Source organism: Mobula hypostoma, chromosome 3, assembly GCF_963921235.1.
Source record: "Mobula hypostoma chromosome 3, sMobHyp1.1, whole genome shotgun sequence".
NCBI lineage: Eukaryota > Metazoa > Chordata > Chondrichthyes > Myliobatiformes > Myliobatidae > Mobula > Mobula hypostoma.
Window position 1 is genome coordinate 184112760 of NC_086099.1, and position 17543 is coordinate 184130302.

Consider the following 17543-nt stretch of genomic DNA (forward strand, 5'->3'; position numbering starts at 1 on the left):
CTGTATTTGCCATAAGATGTCAGAATAAGGCAGATTTATAGCTCAAGAGTCAGGGGAAGAAAGGGCATAGCTCAAAAGCTTTCAAACACACAGACATGAAAATTAGTATCATTAATAACAAGGGTCTAGTTGAACAAAAATAATATCAATGTTTTACAGTATACCACAGTATTGGGCAAATGCATTGAAAACCAGCCAAACAGCAAACATCAGCTTCATTATTCAACATGAATCAAAGTATACAGTTTTATTGACAAACTAATTTCAAGAACATATTTAACCAGTGAACAAAAACAACCTGGAGAAAAATAAAATCAAGTTTGCTCATCTTTTATCTTTCAATTCAGAGTTATAGATAAGCAGCTCCCAAAATAACACATAGTTAATGGCCTTAATAAATCATACCTTTGTCTTTTCTCTTCATCTTTCAGAACTTCATAGATAGCCACTAACTGAGAACACAAAAAGATTAGTATAAAAATGTTTCATCAAAAAATACAACAATGGTATGATAAAATGAACCAGAAGTCTGCCTTACCTGTCTAAATTGAATTTCCGCATTTTCTTCTTTGTTCTTGTCGGGGTGCAAGATCAAAGACATTTTCCGATAAGCTTTCCTAATGTCTGCAGATGAAGCATCCTGCAAAAAAAAACAAAGTGGACTTTGTCAAAAACTCCAAAATCTCAATATAGTTTTATAAGCGAGGAAGACAGCAAACCCAATGCAACTCCTCAGGCAATGTAATTTGAGCAAAAGCCATGTTGTGCACTCAGCTGCACATGACTAAACAGTCACAGTGTCTTACTTCCTTTTCTTTTTCACTTCTCTGAACGACTGCAACACAAAAAAGTCAGTATCCAGAAGGTTTTAAAGAAAGCATAAAGACCCTGTTCAATAGAGAAGCAAAGAAGTAGTGAGAGGAATACGCCAGGTTAATAACATGATACTGCCTAACAAGAGAGGCACCTGCTTCCTTTGAGACAAACTGTTTATTCAAGCTTTCCTACACTGAATTTTAAGAAAACTTTATACTACCAGCAATATTTTTTCTCTTTGATCAGAGAAACACTTTTATATATGATTGTGACTGTTGCCGAAGCTCTTAAAACAAAGTAGTCATTGGAAGATCTCTATACTGCATCTGCACAACATAAAACAAATCAAGGCTTAAATTTTACAATTCCAAAATTATACACTGCACAAAATGCTCACAATTTAAAACTTACGGGAAAGTAGCACAAGTTACACAAAACTATAGCTAATTAGTCTTGCTGCATTATCTTAAAATGCAATCAAAACTTCTCCACTATCAACTCAAGTTGCATATTTTAAATCTCTCTTTTTAAACTGATTGAACATTTTATAGGTCAATAACTTTAATCATCTCCCCCTTGAAAATAAAAGTTTCTATAAACGAAGAAAATTTGCATTTTATTTTATAATCAATCAACTTCAATTTTCCAAACAAGGTACACTAACAATTCTCAAAAAGGTACGGGAAAACAAGTTTAGAAGCTTCCAATGCCATTTTACAGCATAATTCAGTAACTACTAGCCTGTCCTTTGTTTTCTCACTGAACGAGGCAGAATTTCCAATTCAAATTAATCAGAGAGAATGACAGATATTTACCAAAACAAAAATGATGCACTGAAAAACTTCGAAGTTAATTAGTGGCAACCTTGCCAACGTACCTAGTTTTAATCTAAGATTAGCTTTTTGAAACAATTGGACATAAACAAATAGGAGTATTATACATACACACATATTATATATATATACATACACATACACACACACACATATATATTATATAAAATCATAATCTGAATACTTAGTTATCATGTTCAATAACTGTTTCCAGCATGTTTTGTTTACAATTTATGCAATTAAGGATCCATATAAACAAGTTTTTATATAAAGATATTTTTATATATCTTGGTTTGTTTAGAAAATAGGCAATACCTAAATATCTAAAATATGCAGATTATATTTTAATTTCAAATCAGTCTTGAAACAGAATAGTTAGAATACTTTGGACTAATGTGATTTATTGAGGTTCTAAAGCATATTAAAGTTGAAAAATAATTTTTTAAAATAATTGTTAAAATATAATGGAAACTACCCATAATCTGATTTTTTTAATTCATACTGCTAATTCAAAGTAAATATATTCTCCCTAACTTTTTATTTACTTTTGGAGATAACATTTTAGAAAATTATTCCCACTTTGTTAGCACTACGGAAGTGAAAATGGATGCAAAGAAATCATCCACCTAGGGCTCAATTTTATTGTCAGTTACTGAGCATGCCAATAAAATAGATACCAAATTTTGAAAAAGATATCAATCTGCTGCATAATATAAATATATTTCACAGTTTGAATGTAATCTTTGCGATTTGTTTTAAATTTTTGCTCTACCAAATTTGTTCACTTATGTTAAAACCATTGTACATCAAATAACACATAGGTGACAAATAAAGTTCATCTTATCTTATTCACAATATCTCCAAACTAATCCTCATTTTAATTACTAAAACATGTCTAATGCATTATCAATAAATATTACAAGATTATTTTAGCTGTTCATATAATGTATTCCTTATATTTTAGGAACAAGTTTGGAGAAAGAATACAACTACTGTAGATTAAATAATCAGCAGTTTAAAAGTGAATATGCAGAATCAAATAAAAATACTAACAAGCTAAAATATCATTTCACATCATCTCAAAATGTATGCAATATTGATGGGCACCTTTATTCAGAAATCCTTTAAAGAATCACTATTTCGAAAACATGCCTTATTTCTTCTAAATCTGCTGCAGCAATTCAACTTCTCTCATTTTTAAATTGTGAAAATTCAATGTTTTTGCTGTACATACATTTTGAATGAGGATAAAGCCAAGTGTAAAGCAAAGGCACTGGCCCAGCTCACAAAATGCTCAGTCACTGCTCCACACTTACAATAGAGGAAGAAGCCATAGAGTTACGCATATCTACAAATACCGATGCTACGTCATCCCTTGTGTAAATCCAAACACAAGTTAGTAAGGACTTTTCATCACAGGATGAAAGCAACAACATAACTAAATTAGTTTGCAAATTTCATTGATCTCTAGTGCTTGATTTCAAAGATTACAATAGTCACAGATCTCAAATTTTGGAGAATTAAAATAATGTACCTGGTAAAATCGGTGTGTCAAAATATGCACTTAGAAATTATAACTGGAATGAATCTGATCTTTATGATTAAAAAAAAAAATCCTACAATTATATCACCTCTGGAGTAATAGCTCCTGACATGTGAATATAAAAATCACAAGTGAATCAGGAATTTAGACTACTTTAGTGGTGCAGTGGGGGAGGTCCTGCTTGAAGCAATTCACTATTTTACATATTAACCCCAACATTATACTAGCAATATGTTCAGCGATTTATTTGAATTTATAATACTTACTTCACAGTGGAGTAGAGCCAATTATATAGTTCACACCACAAGTTCCATTCTTGCTCACAGTCAAGCATCAATCTAAAGCTCAGCTGTTCATAGACAAGCCTAGTGCTAGCCTCACATGCCACAAGGTCATAAGATACAAATCTGGAATAGGACGTGGAATTTTTCTCCACATTTTTTTTAAATCCCTAAATATCTTACCTCCCTGCCCCCACTTCTACTAAGCCCTTTAACACTGGTCTGAGATCACTGACCAGAAATCAAACCAGAACAATTTCAAATCATTGATTTAGGAGTTAGGAACTACTTCTGGAACTACAGCAGTTAATAAATAAATGACAGTCACAGTTTTTTGTCTCCATTACTGTGAACATTTGACTTTAGAAATGCTGAGAATGAATTTAAGATTACCAGGTTAACTACTCATTGGCCTGTATTCCACATTATTTTTTCACAACTATTATCAACACTTTCTCTGAATCCCAATCAAATACAAAAATGGTAATTATTTTCATTCAATAAAATTTACAATAATAAATTTGTTGTTTCTAGTTCCACTTTTGAAACATAAATTCAACTCAATTACACCACAGGGCTATGCAGAACAAAAATGATGAATTTATACAAACTCCCCACAGTACACAAGGTGAAAAGAAGTGATATGTTTTATGTTAACCTGTTTGCCACTTCACAGTTGGTAATACCTTATGACTAGATCTCTCAATTAAGTCATCAAGATTACCAATCAAATAGATATCCAGCAGAAATGGGCTTTAAAAGAGTAGCCAAAAAAGTCTACCCTTTTAAGAATGATATTGCATACTTTCAATCAAAGGAACATGTTAAATGATGAGTTCTCCATCTTCTACCTTATCTGGTCTTCCAGCTCTTGGTTTGTAGCTCCAAACTGTGATTATGAAGATCAAAAACAACTTTCATTAGAATGGTATTTTGTCTGCACAGGAACAGCCTTGTTTTTTTTAAATGTAATTGGTAAATTGGTAGAAGAATCATACAAGTGTGTGAAATGCATGCTCCCAGTCAAACTTGTTTTTATTTACTTGAAATATAATCTATGCTTGACCCTGGAAAGAATTCTGCAATAAAGTTAGCAAGGCAAAGACCAAAACTGTCAGGAGTGCTACCAGTAACATTTTTATCTCCAGTGTATTTGTACATACAAGTGTATTACTGTGATGATGCTTAACTATGTTAACTAAATAAAAAAGATGCAAATAATGAATTATTCCAGGAAGATTACAGCAGAAAGAACCTTTATTTCTACCAACCTATGATAATTGCACATTTTCTGGTCATCGTGAGCCATTATAATATTTATAAAAAATAGGGACAAGAAGGAAAAAAATACTAGGAAACTTGTTTTATTTTAAAAGCAGCTGCATTTACAGATTTCATTAAGCACTCAAACAATATTTTTAACAAGATATGAAGAAGGGCACAAAATATAAATTACAATCTACTAGATAATTTGACACAGATAAATGCAGACAAGAAATTTAGTACCATTAGTATAAAAATTATATTCCATAACCCAGCACATAAACAGTTTCAATAATGAAGCAGGAGAATAGTTAAAGTCAATAAGTTACATCTCCCTGATGTGAATAAAGTCCAAACTGCATTAACGCACAAATTAGCTCAGGGATGCCACATACACCCCTCCCCCATCTCCATCAGTTTTTAATTAAGAACTCGCCTTCACTAAATTAAAAAAAACTCAAATAAAATCACATGGTACACAATGGTTGCTTGCCAATTTTCAATCATTATTCAGGCTGGTAGTGAGAATAATATTTGAATATGTCTTTCCCTTAATGTAAAATATATATTGGAGGCAGTAGGTAATCCCTTGACAGTTATGCTGGGCAGAACAAAAAGATATACATGTGTTTTTTTCAAATTGTGGAGATTATCTCAATTAATTAAGAGTTGCAATGTTTAACCTCTCTGTCTAACAGGGACATATATGGGAGCAAAAATCAGTGCTGCATCGAGTTGTACAACCAACATGAAAGAGAGATTCAGAAGGATTTGCACTCAGGAGTTAAGAGTTAGATAATTCAATTGAGCCACTGTGCACATGCCTCAGATAAATATCCCCTTTGGTAGAGAGGAACTCGGAAATACAATTGCTGTGAACATTTGAGACCATGTGAATAGCAAACAGATAAATCTAGAGACACATGGAACGCAATAAAGTATGCAAGAGGGCAAGTGAGCACGATTGTGTGCTTGGAAAAGGAACGGCATGTAGTTAGGGGTTGGGAGGGAGAGGGGGGGAGAAGAGAGAGAGAGAGAGAGAGAGAGAGAGAGGGAGAGAGAGAGAGACAGAGAGACAGAGAAACAGAGAGGCAGAGAGACAGAGAGACAGAGAGACAGAGAGACAGAGAGACAGAGAGACAGACAGACAGAGAGAGAGAGACAGACAGACAGAGAGAGAGAGACAGCGATGTTATTTATCTCTTTCTACTAGGTTGACTAAAGCAGCCAAACCTTGAGAATGAAGATTACTACCACAATGATTACTATTAGGCTAAACCAAGCAACCAAATTTAGGATCCAATTGTTTGCAATTAGCTAGTTTGCTATAATCTGATCACACATTTCTTCAAATGCTGCTAAGTGCAATTAATACATCATCTTCCCTATAGATTCATGAGCTTAATTTTAATGGGTTTCTCAATATATGCCACTGTATATTAGGCCATATACTTTTAGCAAAATGTTAATAAAGAGGTCTAGAGCTATTTCTCAAATCATCCTTAAAACACCCAACAAGGCAACACTTTATATATAATCATTCTCTCACACCCACAATTTACATGTTCTCGATTGGAAACATTACTAAACAAACTAAAACTACAGCATTACACTGGATGGAGTATAACTATAGAAAATGAGTTTCAGGATATGGGCAATATTTTCAATTCAACTACATTTCTTTAACATGCAAAGTCACATTGAAAGAAATTCATCCGAAGTAAAGGAAGTTCTCTTTATATCACAATAAAAATAGATTAGATTTACAAATTGCATTTAGGAATTTCATTTTAATTTGCTAATAACATGAAATAAAACAGATGTTAAAATCAGATGTACAAAGAAAGGAATACAACAAAAAAAAAGACCAGTGTGGGTGGAAAGGAAAACAATTGCACGAGCTTGTGAGGAAACAAAAGTCGAGGAGCTTCAAAATTTCCAAAATAAGTGCCATATCCATCACAAAAATAAAAGTTATGTTTGCAACTATGTCTTTAATGACCTCCCAAGAATGACATTTGACAGCACAGACGTCTGTGTCCTGGTGTACAATTTTAAATTGTTTATAACTATATTGTTCTTTCCCACAGGATCATTAACGATTTACTGAAACTGCACGTGTATAAATTTGTACTGGTCAGCTGCAGAAACTAGGAATTTCTATTGTAGGAGTTCCTCAAAAAGGTCTTATAATCCTGAAGCCCAAGAAAGAGGCTAGAATAAAACTGATATACAATTGGGGAAAAGCAAAAATTGTAAAAAGATGGCAATTAATGCAAATGTTAAAAGGAATTCTCCACATACTGTTAACCATTTCTTTTGATCTGTACTTGAATAATTTTGTGCATCTATACATGATTGGTGCTTGTTTATAGTAAAATCTCAGTAAAGCAAAAAGTAGAAAACTTCTTCAAGACTTTAATATTACTTGTTTTTTCCAGGTTCCTATGAAAGCCTATTATTCTAGTTGTAGTATTGCAGTAATTTGTAGTGGACTGCTCATAAATGCCTTACAGTATTTCTGGAAAATTTAAAAAGGTACATATTTTCTCAATTATTTTCAACGTTTTGGAGAATTTTCTACGATCGAACTTGCACTGATACTCAAGTTTGATTTTTTTCAACCTTATGCATAAATGCTTAAGAATTTGAAACAATTGCTGGTGTTAAAATTTATACATTTTAAATTTAAGTTCACACTGTTCCTCCAACACCACTCCTGCACCACACTCTAAGAAACAGGGATGAAAATGAAAAAGGAAGATTAATTTCAAAAATTTTGCATTCTAAAAGTTATAAAATACACTTTATCATGGCTACTCAGTAACACCTGCTGACTTTCATGGCAATGAATACTAAGGCTATGTGTATACATTCATTAATTACCTTAAAATGATGGGTAGAATATGTAGCTCTTCTGATTCATTTGTAAATAATCAGTTTCCTTCTTGTAACAATTATAAAATGGCAAGCTCCACAGCACTGCCATCATGTGGTTAGTCAGGATGTCACAGGTGATGCTCTGACATGGTTTTATTCCAGCTCTTGCTGGAATTTTTCTTTTTTTTAAAATTAGTATCAAATCTTTGCATCCCTTTTGCTTCTTAGATGAAGATTATTAATGCACAAATGCAATACACCCATCACCAATAATTTCCAAAATAACCTAGTTGCCATAAGATTTCATTCACAGCACTCCAGTACGACAGTTGGGCTCAGCAGGTTACAATATTTGAATAAATCTTGATTTACCTTATTCTTACTATTCAGGGAAACAAAATCCAATCCATTTCTTTTTCAGCCCTTGAATAAAATTTTTTAAAATGTAGCAAATAGCTCCAGGTGGAAAGAGCCACTGCTACATCTCAAGTCACCACGGCAGTACACAGACTACTACTTGGAGAATAGAGCCACAAAGAGCTTAGCTTGCTCCATGACAGCAACAAGCGTAGCCTCCAGCAAGATGAGCCATTTGAAATGCTTCCAAGCAACATCTGGGTCACTCTCAAAAGCAAAAGTCAGTTGTGAATCATCCGTCACTGGTGTCAAGGGCCCAAATTTGAGGTTTGGTACCAGCCTAAAAGCTGAGCTGTAGTTTCCTCAACTTGCACCTGACATTCTGAGACACAACAGTCACAATGTCACTCTTAACAGACCAAAAGCAAAATTAACATAAATTATTCAAAAGTAGATAAGATTTATAATATCCATATTTTATATACATTTTACTTTATATCAGTGGTCAATTACCACTGACCAATTATCAGTCTGTAAAATGTAATTTTGTCTAATCTTGAAAATTCTAATTGATATAAAAAAGAACCTCTGTTTAACTTGCATAATAATGCAGCAATTGCTAATGTTGCAAAATCAAACTAAGAAATGCAGTGACTCTTTCCACTTTAAGCTATTCACTACATTTTAAAAGTCTGAGGGCTGATTTAGAAATAGATTTGATTTAATGATGATTCATTGTAATTTGATGAAAAGACGACAAAAATGCAGCCAAGGTTAATGAATGGATGTTATATATATTTCTAAACATTATAAGCTCATCTTAATATATTATGTGTCATACTATATAATTACAAGTCCTTTCTCCAAACCAAAATCTGAATCAGGATATTGACCAAAAGAAGGGAGGTTGAGGGTAATAACACTAACAAAGAATAAAATACAATAAGATTTAAGAAATACCACAGACATTGCAATTTTGTGTCAGTTGAATTTTAACATAGTACAAGAAACCAAAAATAAAAAGTTGAATGAAGAACAAAGGAATGTCATAACCAATGAATCGTAAAAAGGAACATTACTGTTCAGTGAACATGCTAACAAGATAAAAGAGTCACCCTCCAAAAAAAAAATCGGTGTTGAATTCATAAAAATCAACAGAAGTTTTTTTTGCCTTGTTAAAGTGCAAGTTAACAAATTATTTCAAAATTAAAAAGGTAGTTGACTCAAAGACAAAGTGCTTCCAAAAGAAAGGAAGCTTCTACAAGGCAAGGGTAGAGGTGGGTCAGTAAGAAGACTTCAGCCACATAACAACAGTACAAAAATGAAAAGAATGAAAAGAAAAATGAAATGTCTTTTGTAGTGTTATATGGCTGAATACAATCATGCTAATAACACAATTGCTCCACACTATTTCCATATTCCTACATTCCCCTTCCCCCATCCAAAAACCCAAGTGAATGCAATACGCAGAGCATTTTCAATCAACTAAGACAGAATTTCAAATTCTAGACTCTATAGCCAGAAGTAACAACATGCAGGCATCTTTCATGATAAACTCAGAACTTTATATGCTTCGATGAGATATTTCTCATTCTTCCAACATGCAGGCATTTCAGGTTCCTCTACCAAGGAAGAAGGCACTGTCAGCAATAGCCTGTTTCCACATGTAGATCTTTATCTGGCCATTTGTGAAGAAAATGGCAAATAAATTCCGGAAGTGACTTCACTAATAACGTTTTATGAAGTCATATCATAACTTCCCTGCTGTTATATTCCATGACCCAGCTGATGAAGGCTAGCATCTAGCTTTCTCACTACCCTATCTACACTCATAGCTACTTTCAGCGATAAGACAAGAAATTCTGCAGATGTTGGATATCCAAGACAACATACGTAAAATGCTAGATGAACTCAGCAGGTCAGGCAGCATCCACAGAAATGAATAGTCAACGTTTCACTCCAAAACCCTTCTTCTGTACTGGAAAGAAAGGGGGAAGATGCCAGAATAAAAAGGGGGCGGGGGGGAGAAAGAAGAAGGAGAATAACTAGGTGATGTCTGGCTGTTGGGAAAGGTAAAGTGCTGGAGAGGAAGGAATCTGATAGGAGAAAAGAATGGACCATCGGAGAAAGAGAAAGAGGAGGGGACTCCAGGAAGTTGACAGCCAGGTGAGGAGAAGGGGCAAGAGGCCAGAATGGGAAACAGAAGAGGGGAGAGATAGGGTTTTTTTTTACTGGAAGGAGAAATTGATATTCATTCCGTCAAGTTGGAGGCTACCCAAATAGAATATAAGCTGTTGCTCCTCCACCCAGATGGTGGCCTCATTGTGGCACCCCTCAGAGTGGACAGCAACACCTTATATTTTGTCAGAACAGGAATGTTTGGCCAACAGGAAGTTCTGCTTTTGGCAGATGGAATGGAGGTGCTCAACAAAGTGGTCTCACAATTTACAATCGCTTTCACCAATGTAGAGGAGGCTGCATTGGGACTACCAGCCACAATAGATCAGTGGTCCCCAACCACCGGGCCGCAAAGCATGTGCTACCAGGCCGCGAGGAAACGATATGATTTGGCGATATGAGTCAGCTGCACCTTTCCTCATTCCCTGTCACACCCACTATTGAGCCATTACGAACGCGAGGTCATCAGTGACCCAGGACATGCAAAGGAATGGGTCCGTGACCCATTTGTGAATGTCCCCCGGTGACTCATCCATGTCAGCGCGGGAAAAAGATCAACTCCTCAAGCTTGCAAATGACGGTGGGCTGAAAAGTATGTTTGACAGAACATCTCTGCCGGCATTCTGGATCAAAGTCAAGGCTGAATATCTTGAGATAGCCATGAAAGCACTGAAAATGTTGCTTCCATTTCCAATATCATATCGCTGCGAAGTGGAGTTTTCTACAGTGAATGCAACAAAAACTAAATTGCAGAATAGACTGGACACAAGGAACCCCCTTCGAGTATCACTGTCTCCCATCACCCCTCGATGGGACCGTCTTGTTGCAGGAAAACAAGCCCAGGGCTCCCACTGATTCAGCGATATTGGTGTGTTGCAATGATTTTATATGTTCATACGAGGAAAATATGTGCTGTGAGTTTAATATCCAAACATTACTTAAAATGTTATGATGTTATTGACTTAAGTGACATAATTCAGTAGTCCTCAACCTTTGGGCCGCGGACCGATACATCGCCGCGAAGAATGCAGCGGGGCCGGAACGTACCCAGCACATCTTTTAGAAAAAAGCCGAAATAAACAAGCTAATTAAATAGGTGCCCCCTGGCACGTAAATGTCTGCACCTAGTTAATTAGCTTATTTCGGCTTTTTTTCTTAAAGATGTCCTGGGTGCATTCCGGCCACAGCTGCATGCTTCACGGCAATGTATCGGTCTGCGGCCCGGAGGTTGGGAACCACTGTTATAATTGACTTAGCACTATATTCATGCAAGGAAAATATGCGCTGTGTTTAATATTAAATTCGTTAGATAAACCCTTTTAGAAATTAATTGAGTGTATTTGCCACTTAGAAGTGACTTATAGTTGACTTATCACCTATATTCCAGTCGTGATTAACACCCCCGCCCCCGGGTTGGCTGGTCCGCAAGAATATTAAACCGGTCCGCGGTGCAAAAAAGGTTGGGGACCCCTGCAATAGATGACCCCAGAAGATTCACAGGTGAAGTGTTGCTTCCCCTAGAAGGACTGTTCAGATGCCTGAATGGAAAAGATGAATGGGCAGATATAACACTTTAGCTGCTTGGGCTTTGTACAGCAAATTCCCTCTGTTTCTTAATGCACAATACCTGAGAAGTATCATGTCCTACTCATATTTGGCCTCCCAGAATACATCACCTCACACTTATCAAGATTGAATTCCACTTGCACCTGCTCTACCCAGCTTGTGAGCTAATCTCATTTTGTTAAACCCAAGGCTATATTCCTCACTATCTACAGCACTATTGTTTTCACATTTCTGCAAACTTGCTAATCATACCTTCTACATCCAAACTATTAATGTATATAACAAACAATAAAGATTCCACTACTATTCCATGGTACACCCCTTATCACAGACTTCCGATCACAAAAGCAATCTTACATTATCACCCGTGTCCAATTATCAAACCAGTTTTGGATCGAATTTGGCTATGATCCAATGAGTTTTAATTTTGGGACAAGTCTTTTATGTGAGGACTTATCAAATACTTCACTAAAGTCAATGTAGGTTATAACTGTGCTGCTCTTAGTTACATCTTCAAAAACTCAATCAAATCAGTATCTTCCACTAAAGCCATGGTAATTATCCCTGATCAATCCATGCCTAACTGTAAGTTAATCCTGTCCCTTACCATTTGTTCCAGTAACTTCACTATAACCAACATAACACCCTTATGGTTCTACTTCCCAATTTATCCTTGTGACCTTTCTTTAATAAATAAACCACATTTAGGATCTTTCAGTCTACTGGCAATTTATAATGGCCAATAAAGATTTAAACATCAGTGCCTTAGCTATCTGGAGCCTTGCTTGCCACAGCAGTCCGGGATACATCAGCCCGAGGGAGGAAGGGAGTACCTACTTACTCATTTAGTGATACAGTGTGGAGTAGACCCTTCCAGACCTTTAAGCAGCATCACCCCAGCAACCCCAATTTAACTCTAACCTAATCATGCGATAATTTACAACGACCAATTACCTTACTCAGTACTATGGGAGGAAACAGGAATATCTGGGGAAAAATCCATGCGCTCCACAGGGCAGATGACGCTGGAATTGAAATCCACCCCTTCCTAATATCTCATCCTTCTTAGGATACACATTTTAGAATATCACCATCTCCATCTCTGAATCTCCAGCAATGATGTCCCCTTTGTTAGTGAATATAAATGTATTCAAAACCTTGCCCATTTCTTGTTACTCATTCCCCCTCTTCCCTCATCTCCTTGTTCTTAATATACTTATAAAGTGCCTTGGAATTAGTCTTAATTTTATCTGTCAGCGATATTCCATGGCCCCTTTTTGCCTGAAATTTTTGTTAAGGATTTACCTATACTCATTATCTAACCTCCATTTTTAATAAGCAATACCTATCATATGCTTTCTTTGCAAACAAAAACCACTCAACATTCTTTGATACTCAGATTCTCTAAACTTACTGCTTTAACCTTTCACCCTAATGGCAACATGTTATCTCTGAACTCTTACTATTTCACTTTGAGAATACTCCTACATGTCAGATGCAGATTTACCTGTGAGTAGCTATGCCCACCCTGATTACCAGCTTCAGTCTAAACAGCCTATCCTATTACATAATAACCTTGGCCTTGAATGGCTCAACCTTCTTTCTGTCAGTTTGCTGTTTACAGTCTATCAAAAGATTTTTGCATTCCCTTTTATGTTGCCACTTTCCCTGCCCCCCAGACTCCCTCTTAGAACCTCATATTTCCTTCTCATAATCCCTCAAGTTTTTAGACCAGTTTTCATTTTATTATTAACTTGATTCCAGTTTTGCTTTCAATATGATACAAACATATACCATAGCTGCTTAATAGACAGAGCAGCAAATGGCATAATGCTGCAACACACTTGCTTTGCACCCAAAACAGCACCTTGAATCTAAAATGGATGGATTTGAATTACTGCTTTTGTTGGCTGCAAGAAAATCCTATGTAAATGAAGTTAGAGAATTGGATCCTTGTAAGCACACCAGAAATATGCCAAAATTCATGGTAACTTTGCAATTACAAAGTCAAAGAACTGAAGTATAAACTAGGAAAATATATCTTGGTAAATAACAACATAAACAGCAAGCCCATATGGCTCCTGAAGTCTACTCTGCCAATGAACAAGATTCTGGCTGATCTGATCTTGGCCATAGCTCCACTTTCCTGCATGTTCCTCTGTTGCAGATATGTTGACCTCATGAAGTTCAGGTCAATGCACACTGCTGGAACCAAATCAATTACCATTATATGGCCACGCTGCTGCAAGTCAAAATACTTGACTTGGGCACTACACACCTGGAACAAAGATGCATTTTCCACTCAGCATTGACATATCCCTGATGGCTATGAACTTAAAAATGTTAATTTATACAAGTGTAATTTTATTCACTTTTCTGAGCATTTAAAAAATAAGGCAATTTATGAAAAAACAACACATTATCAAATACTGCAACAAAACTAAGATCTTCATTTTTGCCAATTTTCAGAATTTAATTTGAAAGGCTACAGCAGCAAGTTTTCCGAAAGATATGGTTCTGCAACAAAGGCCATTAAACACCTAGCTTAACTACTGACAAGCAACACATGTGCTTTCATTAGCAATAAAATTTTGCACTCTCAATTTTCATCATTTATCTGACACTATATGGCCATGGTAGCCTTTTCCTTCATTACTATCCAGTACAGGTATCAGATTTACAGCTTTAGGCACCAGCTTTCAATATCAATGTCAAACATGAAGAAGGGAGACAGGAGGGAGGGGTACAGCAGCCATACAATGTGGTCAAAATACAAAATCTTATGGATCTTGTTGCAAAGACAAGAAAGACTGCATATGCTAAACCTTGTTGCATGGTTGTGGGTGAATGCAATGGACACAACTTTTACCAATCTTCTTAAAGAGACACGAAGTTCAAAGTAAACTTATTATCAAAGTAGATGTGTGTTACCATATATAACTGAAATTCATTTTCTAATGGGCTACTCAATAAATCCATAATAGAATAATCGTAATAGAATTAGTGAAAACACCGTGCCAACTTGGGTGTTCAGCCAGCGTGCAAAAGAAAACAAATTGAAAATATTTCTTTAAACAAAAATAAAGAAATAATAATAAATAAGCAATAAATATTTAGAACATGAGATGAAGAGTCTTTGAAAGTGAGTTTATAGGTTATGGGAACATATCAATGATGGGCAATTAAATCCCCTTTCATTCAAGAGACTAATGGTTGAGAGGCAATATCTTGGCCTGAACCAGATGGCGAGTCCTGAGGATCCTGTACCTTCTTCCTCATAGCAACAACATAAAGAGAATTTGACCTGGGTAGTGGGGATCGCTGATGATGGGTGCTGATTTCCTGCTTCATGTAGATATGTTCAAAGGTGGGGAGGGCTTTACATGTGATGAACTGGGCCACATCCGCTACTTTTTGTAGGACTTTCAATATATTCACCACCGCACATCAGAAGTTTGTCAAAGTTTTAGATGTCATGACAAATCTTCGCAAACTCCTAAGGAAGTAGAGGTACTGTCGTGCTTTCTTCCTAATTGCACTTGTGTATTGGGTCGAGGACAGGTCCTTTGAAATGATAACATCAAGGAATTTAAAATTGCTGTCCCTCTCCACTTCTGAATCACTGATGAGGACTGGCTTATGGATCTCTGGTTTCCTCCCCTTGAAGTCAATAATCAGCTCTTTGGTCCTGCTGACATTGTGCAAGAAGTTGTGGTGTGGCATCACTCAGTCAGATTTTCAATCTCCCTCCTGAATGCTGATTAGTCACTTTTGACTCAGCCATCAACAGTGGTGTCATCAGTAAACTTGAATATGGCATTGGAGCTGTGCTTAGCCACACAGTCATAAGTGATTAGATCAGGGGCTAAGCACACAGCCTTGTGGTGTACCCAAGCTGATGGAGATTGTGAAGGATATCTTGTTGCCCATCCGAACTTACTGGGATCTTCAAGTCAGGAAATCATGGATTCAATTGCACAAGGAGGTCTTGAGCTTATTGATTAGTATTGAATGCTGCACTGTAGTCGATAAAGAACATCCTGATGTCTGTATATTTGCTGTCCAGATGTTCCCAGGTTGAATAAAGAGCCAATGAGATGGCATCTGCTGTGGATGTGTTGCTCTGGTAGGCAAATTGGAGCAGATCTAAGTCAGCTCTTGATATGTTGATATGTTTCATCATCAACTTCTCAACACACTATAACTGAAGCGTGCTTGAGGTAGATGGGTACCTCAGACTACTGAAGCGAGAGGTTAAGGATCTCAGTAAACACTCCAGCCAGTTGATCAGCACAAGTCTTGACTAGCCAGATACCCTATCTGTGCCAGATGCTTTTTGTGGGTTGACCCTCTGAAGGCTGCTCGCACGTCAGCCTCAGAGGCTGAAATCAAAGGATTATCAGGAGCTGCCGGAGTTTGTGATAGTTCCTCCATGACAGTCAAAGCAAGCACATAAGACAATGAGCTCATCTTGAACCAAAGCCTCGTTGTCAGCGAATACAATCAAACAAAGTCAAGAAGAAAAGCTTACAAAAGGTTCAAAGAGCTAGGTAATGTTAGAGATCTAGAAGATTATAAGGCTAACAAGAAGGAGTTTAAGAAGGAAATTAGGAGAGCCAGAAGAGGCCATGAGAAGGCCTTGGCGGGCAGGATTAAGTTAAACCCCAAGGCATTCTACAAGTATGTGAAGAGCAAGAGGAAAAGATGGGAGAGAATAGGACCTATCAAGTGTGACAGTGGGAAAGTGTGTATGGAACCAGAGGAAATAGCAGAGGTACATAATGAATACTTTATTTCAGCATTCACTATGGAAAAGGATCTTGGTGATTGTAGTGATGACTTGCAGCAGACTGAAAAGCTTGAGCATGTAGATATTAAGAAAGAGGATGTGCTGGAGCTTTTGGAAAGCATCAAGTTGGATAAGTCGTTGGAATTGGACGAGATGCACCCCAGGCTACTGTGGGAGGTGAGGGAGGAGATTGCTGAGCCTCTGGCAATGATCTTTGCATCATCAATGAGGACAGGAGAGGTTCCGGAGGATTGGAGGGTTGTGGATGTTGTTCCTTTATTCAAGAAAGGGAGTAGAGATAGCCCAGGAAATTATATACCAGTGAGTCTTACCTCAGTGGTTGGTAATTTGATGGAGAAGATCCTGAGAGGCAGGATTTAATGAACATTTGGAGAGGTATAATATGATTAGGAGGAGCCAGCATGGCTTTGTCAAGAGTAGGTCATGCCTTACGAGTCTGATTGAATATTTTGAGGATGTGGCTAAACATATTGATGAAGGAAGAGCAGATGTAGTGTATATGGATTTCAGCAAGGCATTTGATAAGGTACCCCATGCAAGGCTTATTGAGAAAGTAAGGAGGCATGGGATCCAAGGGGACATTGCTTTGTGGATCCAGAACTGGCTTGCCCCAAGAAGGCAAAGAATGGTCGTAGACAGATCACATTCTGCATGGAAATCAGTGACCAGTGGAGTGCCTCAGGGATCTGTTCTGGGACTCTTACTCTTCGTGACTTTTATAAATGACCTAGATGAGGAAGTGGAGGGATGGGTTAGTTAGTTTGCTGATGTCACAAAGGTTGGAGGTGTTGTAGATAGTGTGGAGGGCTGTCAAGAGGTTACAGCAGGACATTGATAGGATGCAAAACTGGGCTGAGAAGTGGCAGATGCAGTTCAACCCAGATAAGTGTGAAGTGGTTCCTTTTGGTAGGTCAAATATGCAGAATATAGTATTAATGGTAAGACTCTTTGCAGTGTGGAGGATTAGAGAGATCTTGGGGTCTGAGTCCATAGGACACTCAAAGGAGCTGCGCAGG

The 17543-nt window shown here is 36.8% G+C and overlaps 1 protein-coding gene across 2 annotated transcripts in view; it reads right to left on the bottom strand.

Moving 5' to 3' along the window:
* The window catches only part of dnajc1 (DnaJ (Hsp40) homolog, subfamily C, member 1), a 292850-nt gene that overhangs the window by 163127 nt on the left and 112180 nt on the right, over window positions 1-17543 (bottom strand). For both annotated transcript variants that reach the window (XM_063044233.1, XM_063044232.1), the window contains exons 2-3: window positions 539-640; window positions 406-452 (exon numbers count right to left, since the gene is read on the bottom strand). In XM_063044233.1, the coding sequence (XP_062900303.1) occupies window positions 406-452; window positions 539-640 (149 nt within the window). The remainder of the gene's footprint in view (window positions 1-405; window positions 453-538; window positions 641-17543) is intronic.